Source organism: Leptosomus discolor, chromosome 3, assembly GCF_034619465.1.
Source record: "Leptosomus discolor isolate bLepDis1 chromosome 3, bLepDis1.hap2, whole genome shotgun sequence".
Classification (NCBI taxonomy): domain Eukaryota; kingdom Metazoa; phylum Chordata; class Aves; order Leptosomiformes; family Leptosomidae; genus Leptosomus; species Leptosomus discolor.
Window position 1 is genome coordinate 17301820 of NC_141393.1, and position 13096 is coordinate 17314915.

The 13096-nt window shown below is 34.7% G+C and overlaps 1 protein-coding gene across 2 annotated transcripts in view; it reads left to right on the top strand.

The window, feature by feature from the left end:
- Nucleotides 1-9553: 9553 nt before the first annotated feature.
- DICER1 (dicer 1, ribonuclease III) overlaps nt 9554-13096 on the top strand; it is a 37422-nt gene continuing 33879 nt past the window's right edge. For both annotated transcript variants that reach the window (XM_086461923.1, XM_086461925.1), the window contains exons 1-4: nt 9554-9697; nt 10558-10720; nt 11143-11273; nt 12413-12547. In XM_086461923.1, coding sequence (XP_086318049.1) covers nt 9554-9697; nt 10558-10720; nt 11143-11273; nt 12413-12547 — 573 coding nt within the window. The remainder of the gene's footprint in view (nt 9698-10557; nt 10721-11142; nt 11274-12412; nt 12548-13096) is intronic.

The following is a 13096-nucleotide window of genomic DNA, read 5'->3' on the forward strand; positions in this document are numbered from 1 at the left end:
GTAAACTTGCAAGGTGAAGCCGTATATGGCATTAGCTTTACTGACAGGATTGGACCTTTTGGTGTCGTCGTTCTGCCCCGCCCCCGCCCCGTTGGTGTTTGTTATATGGTGGGGTGACTAAATGCTGTGCTGTTCCTTTCTGCTTTCCTTGCAGATACAAAGTGGAGTACACTTCTATATTTTTACCGGAAACGTGACAGTTTTCTGTTGTGAAGCTGTTTTCTGGTTCAATGGAATACATATTCTGGTTCATGTTTTAGAGACGGCAAATAAATTAATAACCTAGGCATAACAGGGACATGTTATAATAAATTTAAGTTCTGGTCACTGCAACTCGGTAGCAATTTGCTGTCTTTTTCTGCAGAAAAAAGATGTGTGTGTGGTGCAAACATGAATTTGAAAAGTAGCTGTGGGAATAAAATTTTTGTAGGTCTATTTTGTAAATGAATGCAGTATCCCTACATATTCTTGTTGTAAAATAAAACAAAAACTGTTTATTTTGTTTTCTCAAAATGCATACATTCTTTATTTTTTTTGATGTGTTGAATGATAAGTTTCTTCAAGATTTCATTTCTGTATTAAGTGAAACGTGTGTGAAGGGAGCACAGGGGAGGAAAACTGTAAATCTAGATGGACTCAGCTAGCAATTACTTTCGCAGATAAAACAAAATATGCAAATATCTCCTGAGCAGTCCAAGGCTGATATTCCAGACACTGACTGTCTGTATCCCTAGCCAAAAAAGGACATATGATAATTAGATTTTGAAGGACCATGTGCTGTTGCTACAGAGCTAAATATTAAAATGCAAGAAAGCAGACTACCACATGGCACAATTGATTTTTATGGCAGTTCATGTTAAAATGCTCTCTTCTTATGTTGCCTTCTAGGTTACCTAGGGTGAAACAAAATTACAGGCTTGGAGACTCTGGAAAAGCTCAGCATCAGCATTTGAGGTAAAAATGAACATACTGAAGTAATCTTGGGAGTGTCCTTCTTGTTAACTTTATGGAACTGATTGGAGTAGAAATTTTCATCAAGATCCATTTTGCATTTAAGTTTTCAGTATTGATTTAAAAAAAATTGACTTCAGAATCTCTTTCTAGGTCTGGGAAAACTCATACTTTAGCTGAACATATCGTGAAAATTTTTGTTTTAGAGCTTTAAGAACATTGTAGATCTGCTTAGATACGGTATTTTTGGTTTAAGTTGCAGCTTTGTAGGATGGCTAATATATCTATGAAATTCTTTGTCATGTCTTTCCTGATTTTACTCGTATAGCTAAATGTATTTTTATGCAAATCACCATCTTAATTGCACAATATTTTGACTTTTATTAAAAACCACATGTGTTAATGTACTTGGGAAGAAATGGTTATTGCTTTTTCATGAGTTCACTGTACTTATTGCAGCTTCAAATTGAAATAAAGAAGTTTGAATTCTGATTTTATTTTATTTTATGTTATTTAGCTCAAGAGAAATGAAAATACATGTACATGGAAAAAGCAGGACAATTATACAAAACATCATAAAATTATGTAGAACATACTACTGTATTTCTCACGTGAACCAGATATCACTATTAATCAGAGTCCTGTAAATAGGATTAGGGAAGTGTGCTTTCCTTGCATGTTTAAACTGCCAAAAATTAGCTTTTACATTTTTAATTCTACTACTAAACTAAAATAGTTTGTGTTCAGGATGGACTTAAATAGTTCATTTTCTGTCAGCAAGTTATAGTATAGGTTTGACACATTTAAATGTTTATAAGCAATTGAATTGCCACAATTGACCCTGCTATTGTAGTTCCCTTTTCAAACCATTTTTATAGTTCATAGGTTTTATTGTTGTTGTTTTTAAGAGCCGAAGCTTGCAAATTATGTGATTAATCTACAAGTTGATATCATGATGTCAAAATACAGTTCGGGAAGCATAAACGCAGAGACTGCGGAAATTAAAACGGTAAGACTATGCTTTGTAGTATGGGAGAAGCAGGTTTTTATTTATCACTTCACTGTATTCTCCTATTTTATATTTAAAACTTCTTCGGGACCTTAGAGTAAAGTAACTTCCATGTATGAGGTTGTAGACATTTACTGTGAATTTCTCTGGAAAGAATAATGAAAGTAGCTAATTTATTTTATCCATAGGTGGTTAGATACAGCAACGGCATAGATAAAAAAGATGTTTGTCACGAAACACATGCTTTGATATTTCTTATGAGCTGAATATGATTAAAAATGTATTCATTTTTTAAAAGAGGGTGTGCGTGTTTGAATATTTCTCATGGATTTTATAGTCAAATATGGTTGTGTTGATGAAATACAATCAATTAAAAAAAAAAAGGAGTGGGCAGAGGGGAGATACCAAGGGTTGGAATTAGAATTTGAATTATATGTTGTTCCAGACAAGAGATACCAAGTAAATGGTGAGGAAAGTAAATGACAGAGAAATTAAGGCCTTAGTTTCAGTAGTATGCTTCAGTTTGAATTATGAGTTCAGCAAAAACAGGAAGAGGGGCTATCAGATTAAAGCGATGTAGAAGAAAAATTGATGATGCGTGGTTGGTAATGTAAGGATGACAAATGTATATATCGTTTCACTGGTCCTCACCTTGCCTTGCACCTTAGGTGCCATACACTCTGCATTTTATCTTTTGTCCTCTGTGTTAAGGAGGTAAAAGACGAGGAATCTGTATAGCACCAGTTCTGCGCCACTGTTTGAGCAACTACATAGTTGGGACTCTTGCACAGGGCCTTATACACAGCGTTTTAAAAAATGAAATAGTTTGTTCCAAAATCTGGCTGCATGTCTGTATGTGTTAAAGGAAAAATGTCCCCTTTCTAAACTTTTATTCTGAATGCCTCATGTACTGGTGTCACTATAGATATACTAGAAAAATGATTTTTGTTTTCACATTTTATTTCTGTACTGGTCAATACCCTACAGCCCATGTATGTTATGCTGATACATAGAGCTGTAATCCTTTTGCTTTAGAGCCTGTTAAAATGTTAGCATACCTTTGCTGTGTCTTGTTGGCTTTGTTGATAGAGCTAGGCTAATTGCAACAGAAAGTGTTTATTAGGCTTCTGCTTCAAATCCAGGTTTGGTCATATGGGTGGCTGAACACTAGATGAAGGACTTAAGGCGTTTTGTGTTTTTTCTGAGTCTGCTAAGTGTCAAGTTGTATTCCATTTCTTTCCTATATACAGACATTTAGGAGTCTGCCAGGAATTCCAGCTGTTAACTCTATACTGTATTACTTGTGGAAATGCTTCATAAGTGGCTCATTCAAATGTAGAGCCTCAGTGTAATCTTCATTTAATAAGCTCTGTAATGAAACTTCTGAACTTGTCTGTTCTGCCTCAGAAAGCAGCCTTTGCTGCTTTGGTATGTCTTGGTATGTTATCAGAGACTAACTTTCTACTTGTGTTGTTAGACTGGTTCTATATCAGAAAAATAGAACAAATAAAATTATTCTGGTTAATCATCAATATTCATTGTGAATGTTCTTATAGGAATGCTTACATTTGAGCTTTGTAACCATTTGTGTGTTCTGTTTGCCCACCTCGAAATGGAACAGATCTGAAAGATGATTTTGGTTTGGGTTTTGGGTGGGTTTTTTTGTTTTTTCTCCCTTTAAGAATATTATAAGACCAAATACAAAAACTGCTATTAGGCAATGCACATGGTGAAGGTTTTTGAAGGATAACAGATAGTGAGTATATTGTACAGCTATGTTGTATGTTAAAGGTAGTATAATATAAGAGATTTCTGATTCATCCTATTGAATAGTAGCGTTTGACAGTATTTTCTTGCTTTAGGCCTTCTGGGCCAAATGATGTCGTTCAGTTAGAAACTTTGAATTTTGAGTTGGAAGCAGAAATCTCAATGCTTAATTTTCAAAGTAACCTAGATATTGTCTGCTAAATGAAGGGGAAAAAATACCTTTTCCCATGAAAACGAAACTTTTTCGCTTGTTTCTGAGATGTTCAAGTTTTGGGCTTTTTTTTTTTTTTTCCCAAATAAAAAGTGGGTGTGTTTTTGGTTTGGGTTTTTTTAATTTCTCTAAGAGAATGAAGTTACAGTAGTAATATTTACAACATATGCTTTTGTAATGCTTTTGGAGTATCACAGGAAAGGTCAAATGCTTTTAAAAAGCATACTTTTAAAAGCATGTTTAGACACCAGACAATGTACAGATCTTATATCTTGACCTTGACTTGGTCAAAAACAATTCTTGCCACTGCATGCTTATAGTGTAAGTAGAAGTCACTTTATTGCAGACTTCTGCAATAGTTGGTATAGAACATCCTCAGTGAATATTTCACGTTTTGTAAATTAACATTTAAATTAATTTTCTACTGTGTATTTTATACTTGTAATATTTTACCATTTTCTTTTTATTTGTTCCTCCATTACCCAATTAAGAATTTTCTGTGTTAGATCTTTCAGCAAGTTAATTGTAGCATTCAGACATAAAACTTCTTACTATAAAGAATGCATTATTCACACTCGTTGGTATTCGTGTAAGAGAATATTCAAGCAGTAAGATTCTATTAATATTTTTTGTATAGCTTGTAGTTTCTTTTCTTTTGAGTAAGTGGATTATTTTTTTCCGCTCCTTGAGGCTAACTTTTTTTTGGCTGATGCTGAGCATGTTTTTAGAGAACAAGTTAGAGATTCCTGAACAAAGATGAAAACCTACAGCATTAGAAAGAATTTTTGTATCACAAGGATTATATTTGGTATAAATTTACAAGTCAACGTTAATGAAGAAAGCAGATGAAACACATTGCATATGGCAGCAATAAATTTTTGTTAGTAGGAGATAGTTGTAGTTTTGCATTAACTTGGTATGAAGGTAACACATACTATGCATGCAAATAGTGGTCAGAACTTGAGAGATGCATTCCCAGGGCTCTAGGCTCTAGTCTCTTCTCTGTTTACTTCAGAGTGTCATTCCATAAATGTTTTAAACAGTCCCTGGAGCAGGACTAGATCCAGGGTGTCTTGTTCCAGGTGAGTCCCCTACTTGGTTTGAGTTGTATTCCTTAGTGTTTCCTTCAAATTTTTTTTGTGCATCAAGGGACTACTTCAACTTGGATGTAGTCCTGTGACTGAAAAACCTACACCACAGTTCCGGAATTATTGTAGACTGGAAGAAACTGCTACTGAATGTTTCGGGCTGTTTATTCTCAGTTGTGCACTTCTGAAATAGTTTTTCAAGTGATAGAACAAGGGATTAGTTTTAGCTCTGCAGTTCGTTGTCTGTTCACATAAACGTGCATTAAAGTAAGGACATAAAATTGTGGATTTTGCCCTTGAAACTATCAAGATTGATGACCATAACTGGACCTTTCAGCATTGCTTTAGTAGAGCAGAGAAGATTGGCTACTGTGCTGCTTTGTCCAGCTTCTCCAACCTAGTCTAAAGTCACAGGAAGCAGGGCTTGTTTCCTATGTTTCTCTCTCCAAATTCAGCTTCATCAGGTTCTTAGTTTCTTGTTCTATCAAATTTCAAAATAACCCAGTGGGTAAAGATAAAACATCTCAGCGTGTGTCTTTGTTACTCACAGTGGCTAAGCGGGGCTAGTTTGGGTGTTTTCTGCATCCCTGTTAGCTGGTTTGTTAGCTAGGTTTAGTTGACTTCGTTCCACAAATTCTGAATAAATCTCAAATGTTTTCAATTTAAAACCTGTTCTTCAAGTAGAGGTGTTTTTTCCCTTTTTAGGTGGTCCGATACTGCTTTTCTTTTATTGCAGAATTTGCTGGTTTTCTTTGCTGTTGAAATAGAGATTTAGAATGATACAATTACTTCATTATTCTGGCTTATTCCCATAATAACATTGACATTGATCTTGTCAGATCTTATATACTTCAATACAAATAATACAAATGAAGGCCAGGACTAGGAAATTTTGGCACAGCAGGAAGTAGCATTGATGGTTTAGGGAGCATAACTTTTTCTTTTACCTGAGTTAGCATACAGTGGGAGGGAATTTAAGCTATTTCAAGTGTATTCTGTCTCATGTGAGCCTAAGTCTGTTATTTTGCTAATTAATTGTGCCGTTTCTCATAGCTGAATTCTCCCTTTTTTTTGGTCAGATTGCAGGGTAATAATGCTATGGTTGACAGTGGCAGGCAATGTTGTTTTGCTTGTGCTTACTTTTTAAGTTACAAATGTGCATGTATGTCATCTTTTGCACTTCAAAGGTGTTTTTTGAGAATGCTTTTTGATCTCGATGAGATGATTGTACTTTAGAGCAGGTCTTTCACTGAAGATATACAGAAACCAAAAGAACCATTTAGAGTATACATTGTTCACAGCTCTTCCAGATCAAGCTGGAACCACACGTAAGTATAAATCCCCTTGCTTCTTGCAGTGGGGTGGCTAACCTAGTATCACTGTCACAAAGTGTGTAGCAAATGAGATAATGTTTATTTGTGAATATTAGATCCTATGGTGGTATTTTATTAGCAGCCTTCTCAAGTTAGTTTTCTTCCCTTAATTCCCTGCTGGTTATGTGATACAGCTGTTTTACATGTTCCCAAAGTTGTATTTATGATTTGGAAAAGAAACACAAAATAAGTGGAATCATAAGCAAAGAGGGGGCACTGCTGATCTGAGGTGGTTTATAAAACTGAAGTGGCTGGGCTGAGATACAAAAATAATCGGGGAACTGGCTTTCGTTTTTATTATGCAAAAGGTTTGGTTTTTTTTTCCTCGTCCCTTCTAGCCTTGAGCAATTATAATGGCTGTGACCAGGTCTCCTTTTAAACAAAGGAAACACATGAGTTGCTGTATGGAAGTAGAGAAAAATGCCTGAGATCATTTCAACAAAATATTGTAGTCATGATAAAGACTTCTCTGTTCTTTGAAGGATTTTTTTGTATGTGTTGCCAACTAGGATGATACTCTTTGGAATGTGAAAAGAGAATAGGTATATTAAAGGGGAGCTTCATCTATAAGCTTGGGGGACGATGACACAGCTTTCCCTACGTTTTCTCCCTTCTCCCCTGCTCTCATACACCGAAGCTGTCAGTTCATACAAAAGCTTCACTTACGTTAGCTGTGCCCAGAGTTTCCAGATGCTTTCTGCCACTGTCTGGCGAAGGTTGTGTATCATGCTACTGTCCTTACTACGTGACTGATTTAATTTGATTAGTCAAATACTGATTAACATCAGTACATTTGATGTGCACATGCTCTGGAGATCAGAAGGTCAAGGATGACATGAATGTTTTTGTTTTATAACTGAAATGAATAACGATGTATTACTGATTTTGATGTGTGTAGACTGTGTTGTTTTCTATTTGCAAGTAAATAAAGCAATATCATATTGATCCATTTTATTTATTTAGATAATCTGAAAGACTTGGGCTGAAATGGTAGTTTAGGTTACAGAACTGAAAAAGTAAATGAGAAGATTTGCATGAGTTTGGAGATTGATTCAAAAGCAACTGAAAAAAAATCAGATAAACGGCCAAGAGCATTCTTTAGTATATCCTGTGAAAATATACATTTGTTCCTTTTTTTTTAAAAAAAAAAAAAAAACAACAAACATTTGAATATATCTCTTCTTTCTGGAGTTTTCTTACCCTCACAGTTTCTGTGAAGCTTAAATTAAAATACCAGACAAGATTCCAGCAATATCAACACAATTCTGTTAGTAAAGAAATGCCATTTTTGATGGAGGGGGAAGTACATTGATGGCTGAGCCAAAGACCAAGAAGTTACGTTTTACCCTCTTTCGCTAAGTAGCGTTTACTACTGAATGTTTGTCTTCAAAAGAGAAATCATTCTTTACAATGGAACAAAACAACATTACTTCTACTTAACCACGCTGTCCTTGAGGACTTCCCCTATACCTCTGGAAAAAACTGAGACAAAGCTTTATATCTGACTGCTTTCTGTAAAGTGGCATTACTTCTGCATGAATCTGCAAGAGGAGTGATCATTTAATTCAATGTATTGCGTTTTCCTTATTTTACAAGATATGCCTGAGATGGAAAACTAGAGAGAATTGGTTTGATCTCTTTTGTCAGAGCTTCCCCTAGTTATTTAATATTAGTTAAGTTAGAATAGAAATCAGTGTTTAGACATGGCCCAAATTATAGTATTTAATTTAAAAATGTGAATATACAACAAAACTGCAATGTTTTATTAGTTGAAGACTATGTTAAATAAAATTTTATCTTGGTATAAAAATAAATGAATACTCTTATTAAATTATAAGTACTGCTTTATTTGTAATCTCTCAAAGCAGTTATTTCTCATAAGCATTAGTGGTTGATATTTTTTATTAGATACCATATCATATTTTTCTCAGGTTTTTTTTTTTCCCTACTGTGTATTTGCTAAACTTAACCAGCTTTCCAGTTATACAGAAAATCAAGGACATTTCTATGCAATAGGATAATTAGCTTTTCTTTGTGTATTTCTAATGAATGATTAAATTTGAAAGCATTGTCGATTTTATGCATTTCTCATTTTGAGATTGATGCTAAAATGAATATAGAGCATCTAGGAATTTTGAGGAAAACTAACTTTTGAAAATACTGTATTGTTGAATAGGTTATATCTGGGGGGAAGTATTCAAAATTGCTTAGACTTGATGCAGTGTGTTTGTATTATACTTCAGTAACATTTTTCTATATCATCAGGCCTTAATCACTTTCGCTGGGTAAAGTAAAATTGATTATTTTTTTTTTTTAACTTTGACAATTCCTGACATATGGCAAACATTTTTTAAAAAACCCAGTGAGGTAGTAGGAAAGTGTTTTCCAGTGCATAATTGCCATCAAGTTGTGAATAGTTGGTTTATCAATTAGAATATTTTTCTGGAAATTGGTAGTTAACCTGATAAGGGTCCCTTTCCCCATTAGTCCTTATCAGAGTCATGAGCAATTTTTAATACCTCTGCGAGTTCCTTAAACAGATAACTGTATCAGAATATGTTGATTTGGAATACAGAGGTCCTTGTGTAGTTCCTGTTCTTTACCCACTGATTAGAATAAAGTTCCTGTTGCATGTGTGTACGTAAAGCTCTAATTGGTCGCAGGGACTTTCTGGGTGGAAAGAGAAATGGAAAATGTGATGCTTATTTATGCCCGTACTCTTGAAAATCAGTCTTTCTTTCTCGAAGTAAAGCTAAAACAGCTTTATTTTTTTTTAATTTGTTCTTAAAGATATTTTAAATGGGGTTCTGTCAGAATGTAAATGGAACTTTATTCTGAAAAGTATGTGAATAAATCCAAATGCCTAGAACGAACTTTGCCTCATAAAGTACAGCTCCTTTCAAATTTCTTTGGCACTTTGATAAACGCATATCTTTATGTGTAACAGTGCCTGTAAATTTAAAATTAATATTTTCTGCTGAAAATAGTATGAGATTTAGCAGTTACTGGAAGTAAAATCAAATAATGCCCTTTTCTTAGAATAAATTTTCACTTCTTGCTTTATATTATGACTGTATCTAATACTGTTTCTTTTTCTTCTCATAGTAGGCTGTGCTGGAACAAAAATGCAATGAAAGAAACACTGGATGAATGAATGAAGAGCCCTGCTTTGCAATCCCTCAGCATGGCGGGACTGCAGCTCATGACCCCTGCTTCCTCCCCAATGGGTCCATTTTTTGGACTACCATGGCAACAAGAAGCAATTCATGATAACATTTACACGCCAAGAAAATATCAGGTACTAGTATTAATACTAATACAGTAATATAAGAAAAAAGTACTATTAAATCTATTAACTTAATAGAAGAAGAACCAGAGCAGCTGGAGAAAGTGCAGTGTTTGTTATATCCTCCATTCTCTCTTCTCAGTTTGTTCTAACAAGTGAACTTTTGTGCTGAGTGTTCTCTTGCTGCTCTCTGCAAAATGCTGTTGGGGACAAATATAGTAAATATTACACTGTGCATCTCAATTGTATGCATGCGGTAGTGTCTCCTTCCCCCTCTGACTGTCTTCTACATGGTAAATCTTGATTTTTGGTCCACATACTGGTCAAAGCAGCTCAGTAATATCAGAAAACCCATCAGGGCACTCTTATTTTAATTTTGTTAAGGAAACCTATTTCTGAGTTGTAGAACTTAATTTCTCTCTGCAATGCAGAAGCACCTGAAAGATAGCATTTGGTTGTTGTTACTGAAAATCTTAGATCACCTTGAGCTAATACGCCTGCTTATTTGGCTGAGTTGATGTGTACAGTTAGATTTAAAAGCTCGAGCTTCTTTCTTCACACAATAGATCTAGCAGCAGAGTCATCTATTAAAAAGATATAGTTAGAAAGCTACTTAAAATAGCAGCAAATTGTGGTACTAGAAGGTTTTAGTGTAGGTGATGGGCTGTATATAGTGTGTATTAGTGGTTTGTTTTTTTTTTTTAAAGACTGTGACAATACATTGTTATGAAAGAGACGTATTCTGTGGCACTGGAAAGATCTCTGGGGATAATACTGACTTGTTTGTAGTTTGCTTACCACTTGTGTTATTTTTTTGTCAGCTTTTTCACTGCATTGCTGCGAGTAAGGACATTATTATTTTTTAAACCTAGGTTGAACTGCTTGAAGCAGCTTTGGATCATAATACAATAGTCTGCTTAAACACTGGCTCAGGGAAGACTTTTATTGCAGTACTACTCACTAAAGAGCTGTCCTATCAGATCAGGGGAGATTTCATTAAAAATGGAAAAAGAACTGTATTCTTGGTCAACTCAGGTAAGATGAAAAGTATACTAAGTTCCTAAACAAGCTGCTGATATTTTCATGGAATATTCCTTAATAGAAGCTGTGTGAAAGCAAAGTTGGGAGAAACTTTTGCATAAAGTCTTCAACAGCAAGGACGCTAAACTCATTAAAGAATGTGATACTTTTCATCTTTTGCTTATAATCCAACCTGTTTATGACATCTTATGTTTCCTGGTTTAAAATCAAGACATTGAATCTGAAGTGCAGTTCAGTTACCAATCTGTTTCCTTGCTGTGGTTTTACATGGAGGCAGTTGCTGTGTACACGTGATGCAACATTAGTCTAAGCTAGAGATCATGTGATGAAACATGGTGCCAGGTAATGTGACATGCATCTTGAAAATTAATATATGAAGTGACCTTTGTGATTGATATTTTTGTCTTTTTTCATAGCAAATCAAGTTGCTCAACAAGTGTCAGCTGTCAGGACTCATTCAGATCTTAAAGTGGGAGAGTATTCAAGTTTAGAGATAACTGAATCATGGACAAAAGAGAAGTGGAGTCAGGAGTTCTCTAAGCATCAGGTGATGTATTAAGTATAAACTATAAGTATAAGCACTATCTACAGTAAGTTAGGCTTGATCAGAAGTGATAATTTCTTCCAATTATACCTTTTTTCCTAACAGAAATTCAGCATATTAGTATTATTTTTATGTGAATTTTGAGGAGAAGCGTGTAGGGCTTCTCAGGTTGTTTTTAAGAAGCTGTCCTTTTAATCCTTTGTTTCCAGTCTCTGTGACTTTTGGTTCATGGTGATGATTGCAGAAGAAATTTTGAGTGTGCATAGTGTACTTAAATGCCATTTAAAGATGTTTAAATATTAGGTAATAAAAAAGATGGTAAAACTGAATGTTCTCTGGGGGTGCAGCACATTCTCTTTGATGTGCATTTGATATCTGCCTTTATGGGTATACAGTTTCTGTATAGTTTTCTTAGATGGAAAATCATTAACTTTAATGGTAACATTTTCCTTGGTGGTTCTTGGACCCTTTCTGTTATAAACTTTTTTCCCATGCTGAACTAAGTATCTTGCAGTAATGCAAATATTTGTAATTTCTGGGGTTTTCTCTCCAGCATCTAGTAGTGGCCTATGAAATATACTTGAGGAACTCTGACAAGTAAAAGAGTCATTATATGTAGTGGAGTTCAAAGTTAGCACAAAAATAGTGCATAATTTTATCAAGACGCTCAACTTTTTGTCTGTGATAATGTACAAGAAATGAGTTTTCCTTTAAAAAGAATTGTGGTAACATCCTGCTCTTCCATTACAGCTGCAGGTGGTTATGAGTTTATGAAGAATTATCTTTCTTGCCAGAGACATGATGATGGGACACATAAGGAACATTAACTTGTTACGGGTTTAATGTTCTGTGTTTGTTCTGCGTAGTCTGGCTGGTGTTGATATCATCTGCTTGTTGTATTCTTTTTTTTTTTTTTCCTAGGCACGTGACTAGAGATATATATAAAACCTTCAGACAGATTACTTTCTCAAGTAGAGAATGTTTTATTCTCTTTTGTCCTTACCTGGGGTATGTAGATGAGTAGGAGCTGATATTTGCTAATACTGTCTAGCAAGACCTGAAGAAGTCTTTCCTACTTCACCTTGACCTAAGACTGCTTGCACTTTCCTTATACTGACACTTTTTTTTTCTTTTCAATCTAGGTTCTGGTTATGACATGTCATGTTGCTTTGACAGTTTTGAGAAATGAATATTTATCCCTGTCAAATATTAATCTTCTGGTGTTTGATGAGTGCCATCTTGCAATCCAGGATCACCCATACCGTGAAATTATGAAGGTGGGTTTCAGTTGCATGAATGTTCTAATACTTGCCTGAGGAGGAGGAGTCAGGTGGGAGGGCTGGAGAAGGGGGAACTATTTAAAGCAGCTTTTGCTACCAAGGAAAAATATCAGTGAAACTGTAACATGTTCTGGGACTATGAAATTACTGTAACGAATTAAAACTTCAGTGATGATATAAAAAAATAGTGTATGTACTGTATTTTACAGTGGAGGTTAAAGAAAAATCTAACATTAAAAGAGAAGAGAAGCTAAATTTAGGGGAGTTTTGTAGGTTCACTGATAAAATATTTGAGTTTTGGAATGGGATGCACTAATCAGTTTTTATTGTTTTTAAAATACTGATTTCTAAAGATGTTTGTAGCACTCTTGGGATATTCTTGGCTCCATGTGGTATTGATATTTTAGTTTTTGCATGATGTGGAAGTATTATGTGTGTGTTTGTAAATGTGGCAAGGATATTCTGTGCAATGCTAATTGTTTATTTCTTTATATTTTTCCACATTGTAAATATTCACCTTTAAAGATGGTTGCTGTATAATGTAAT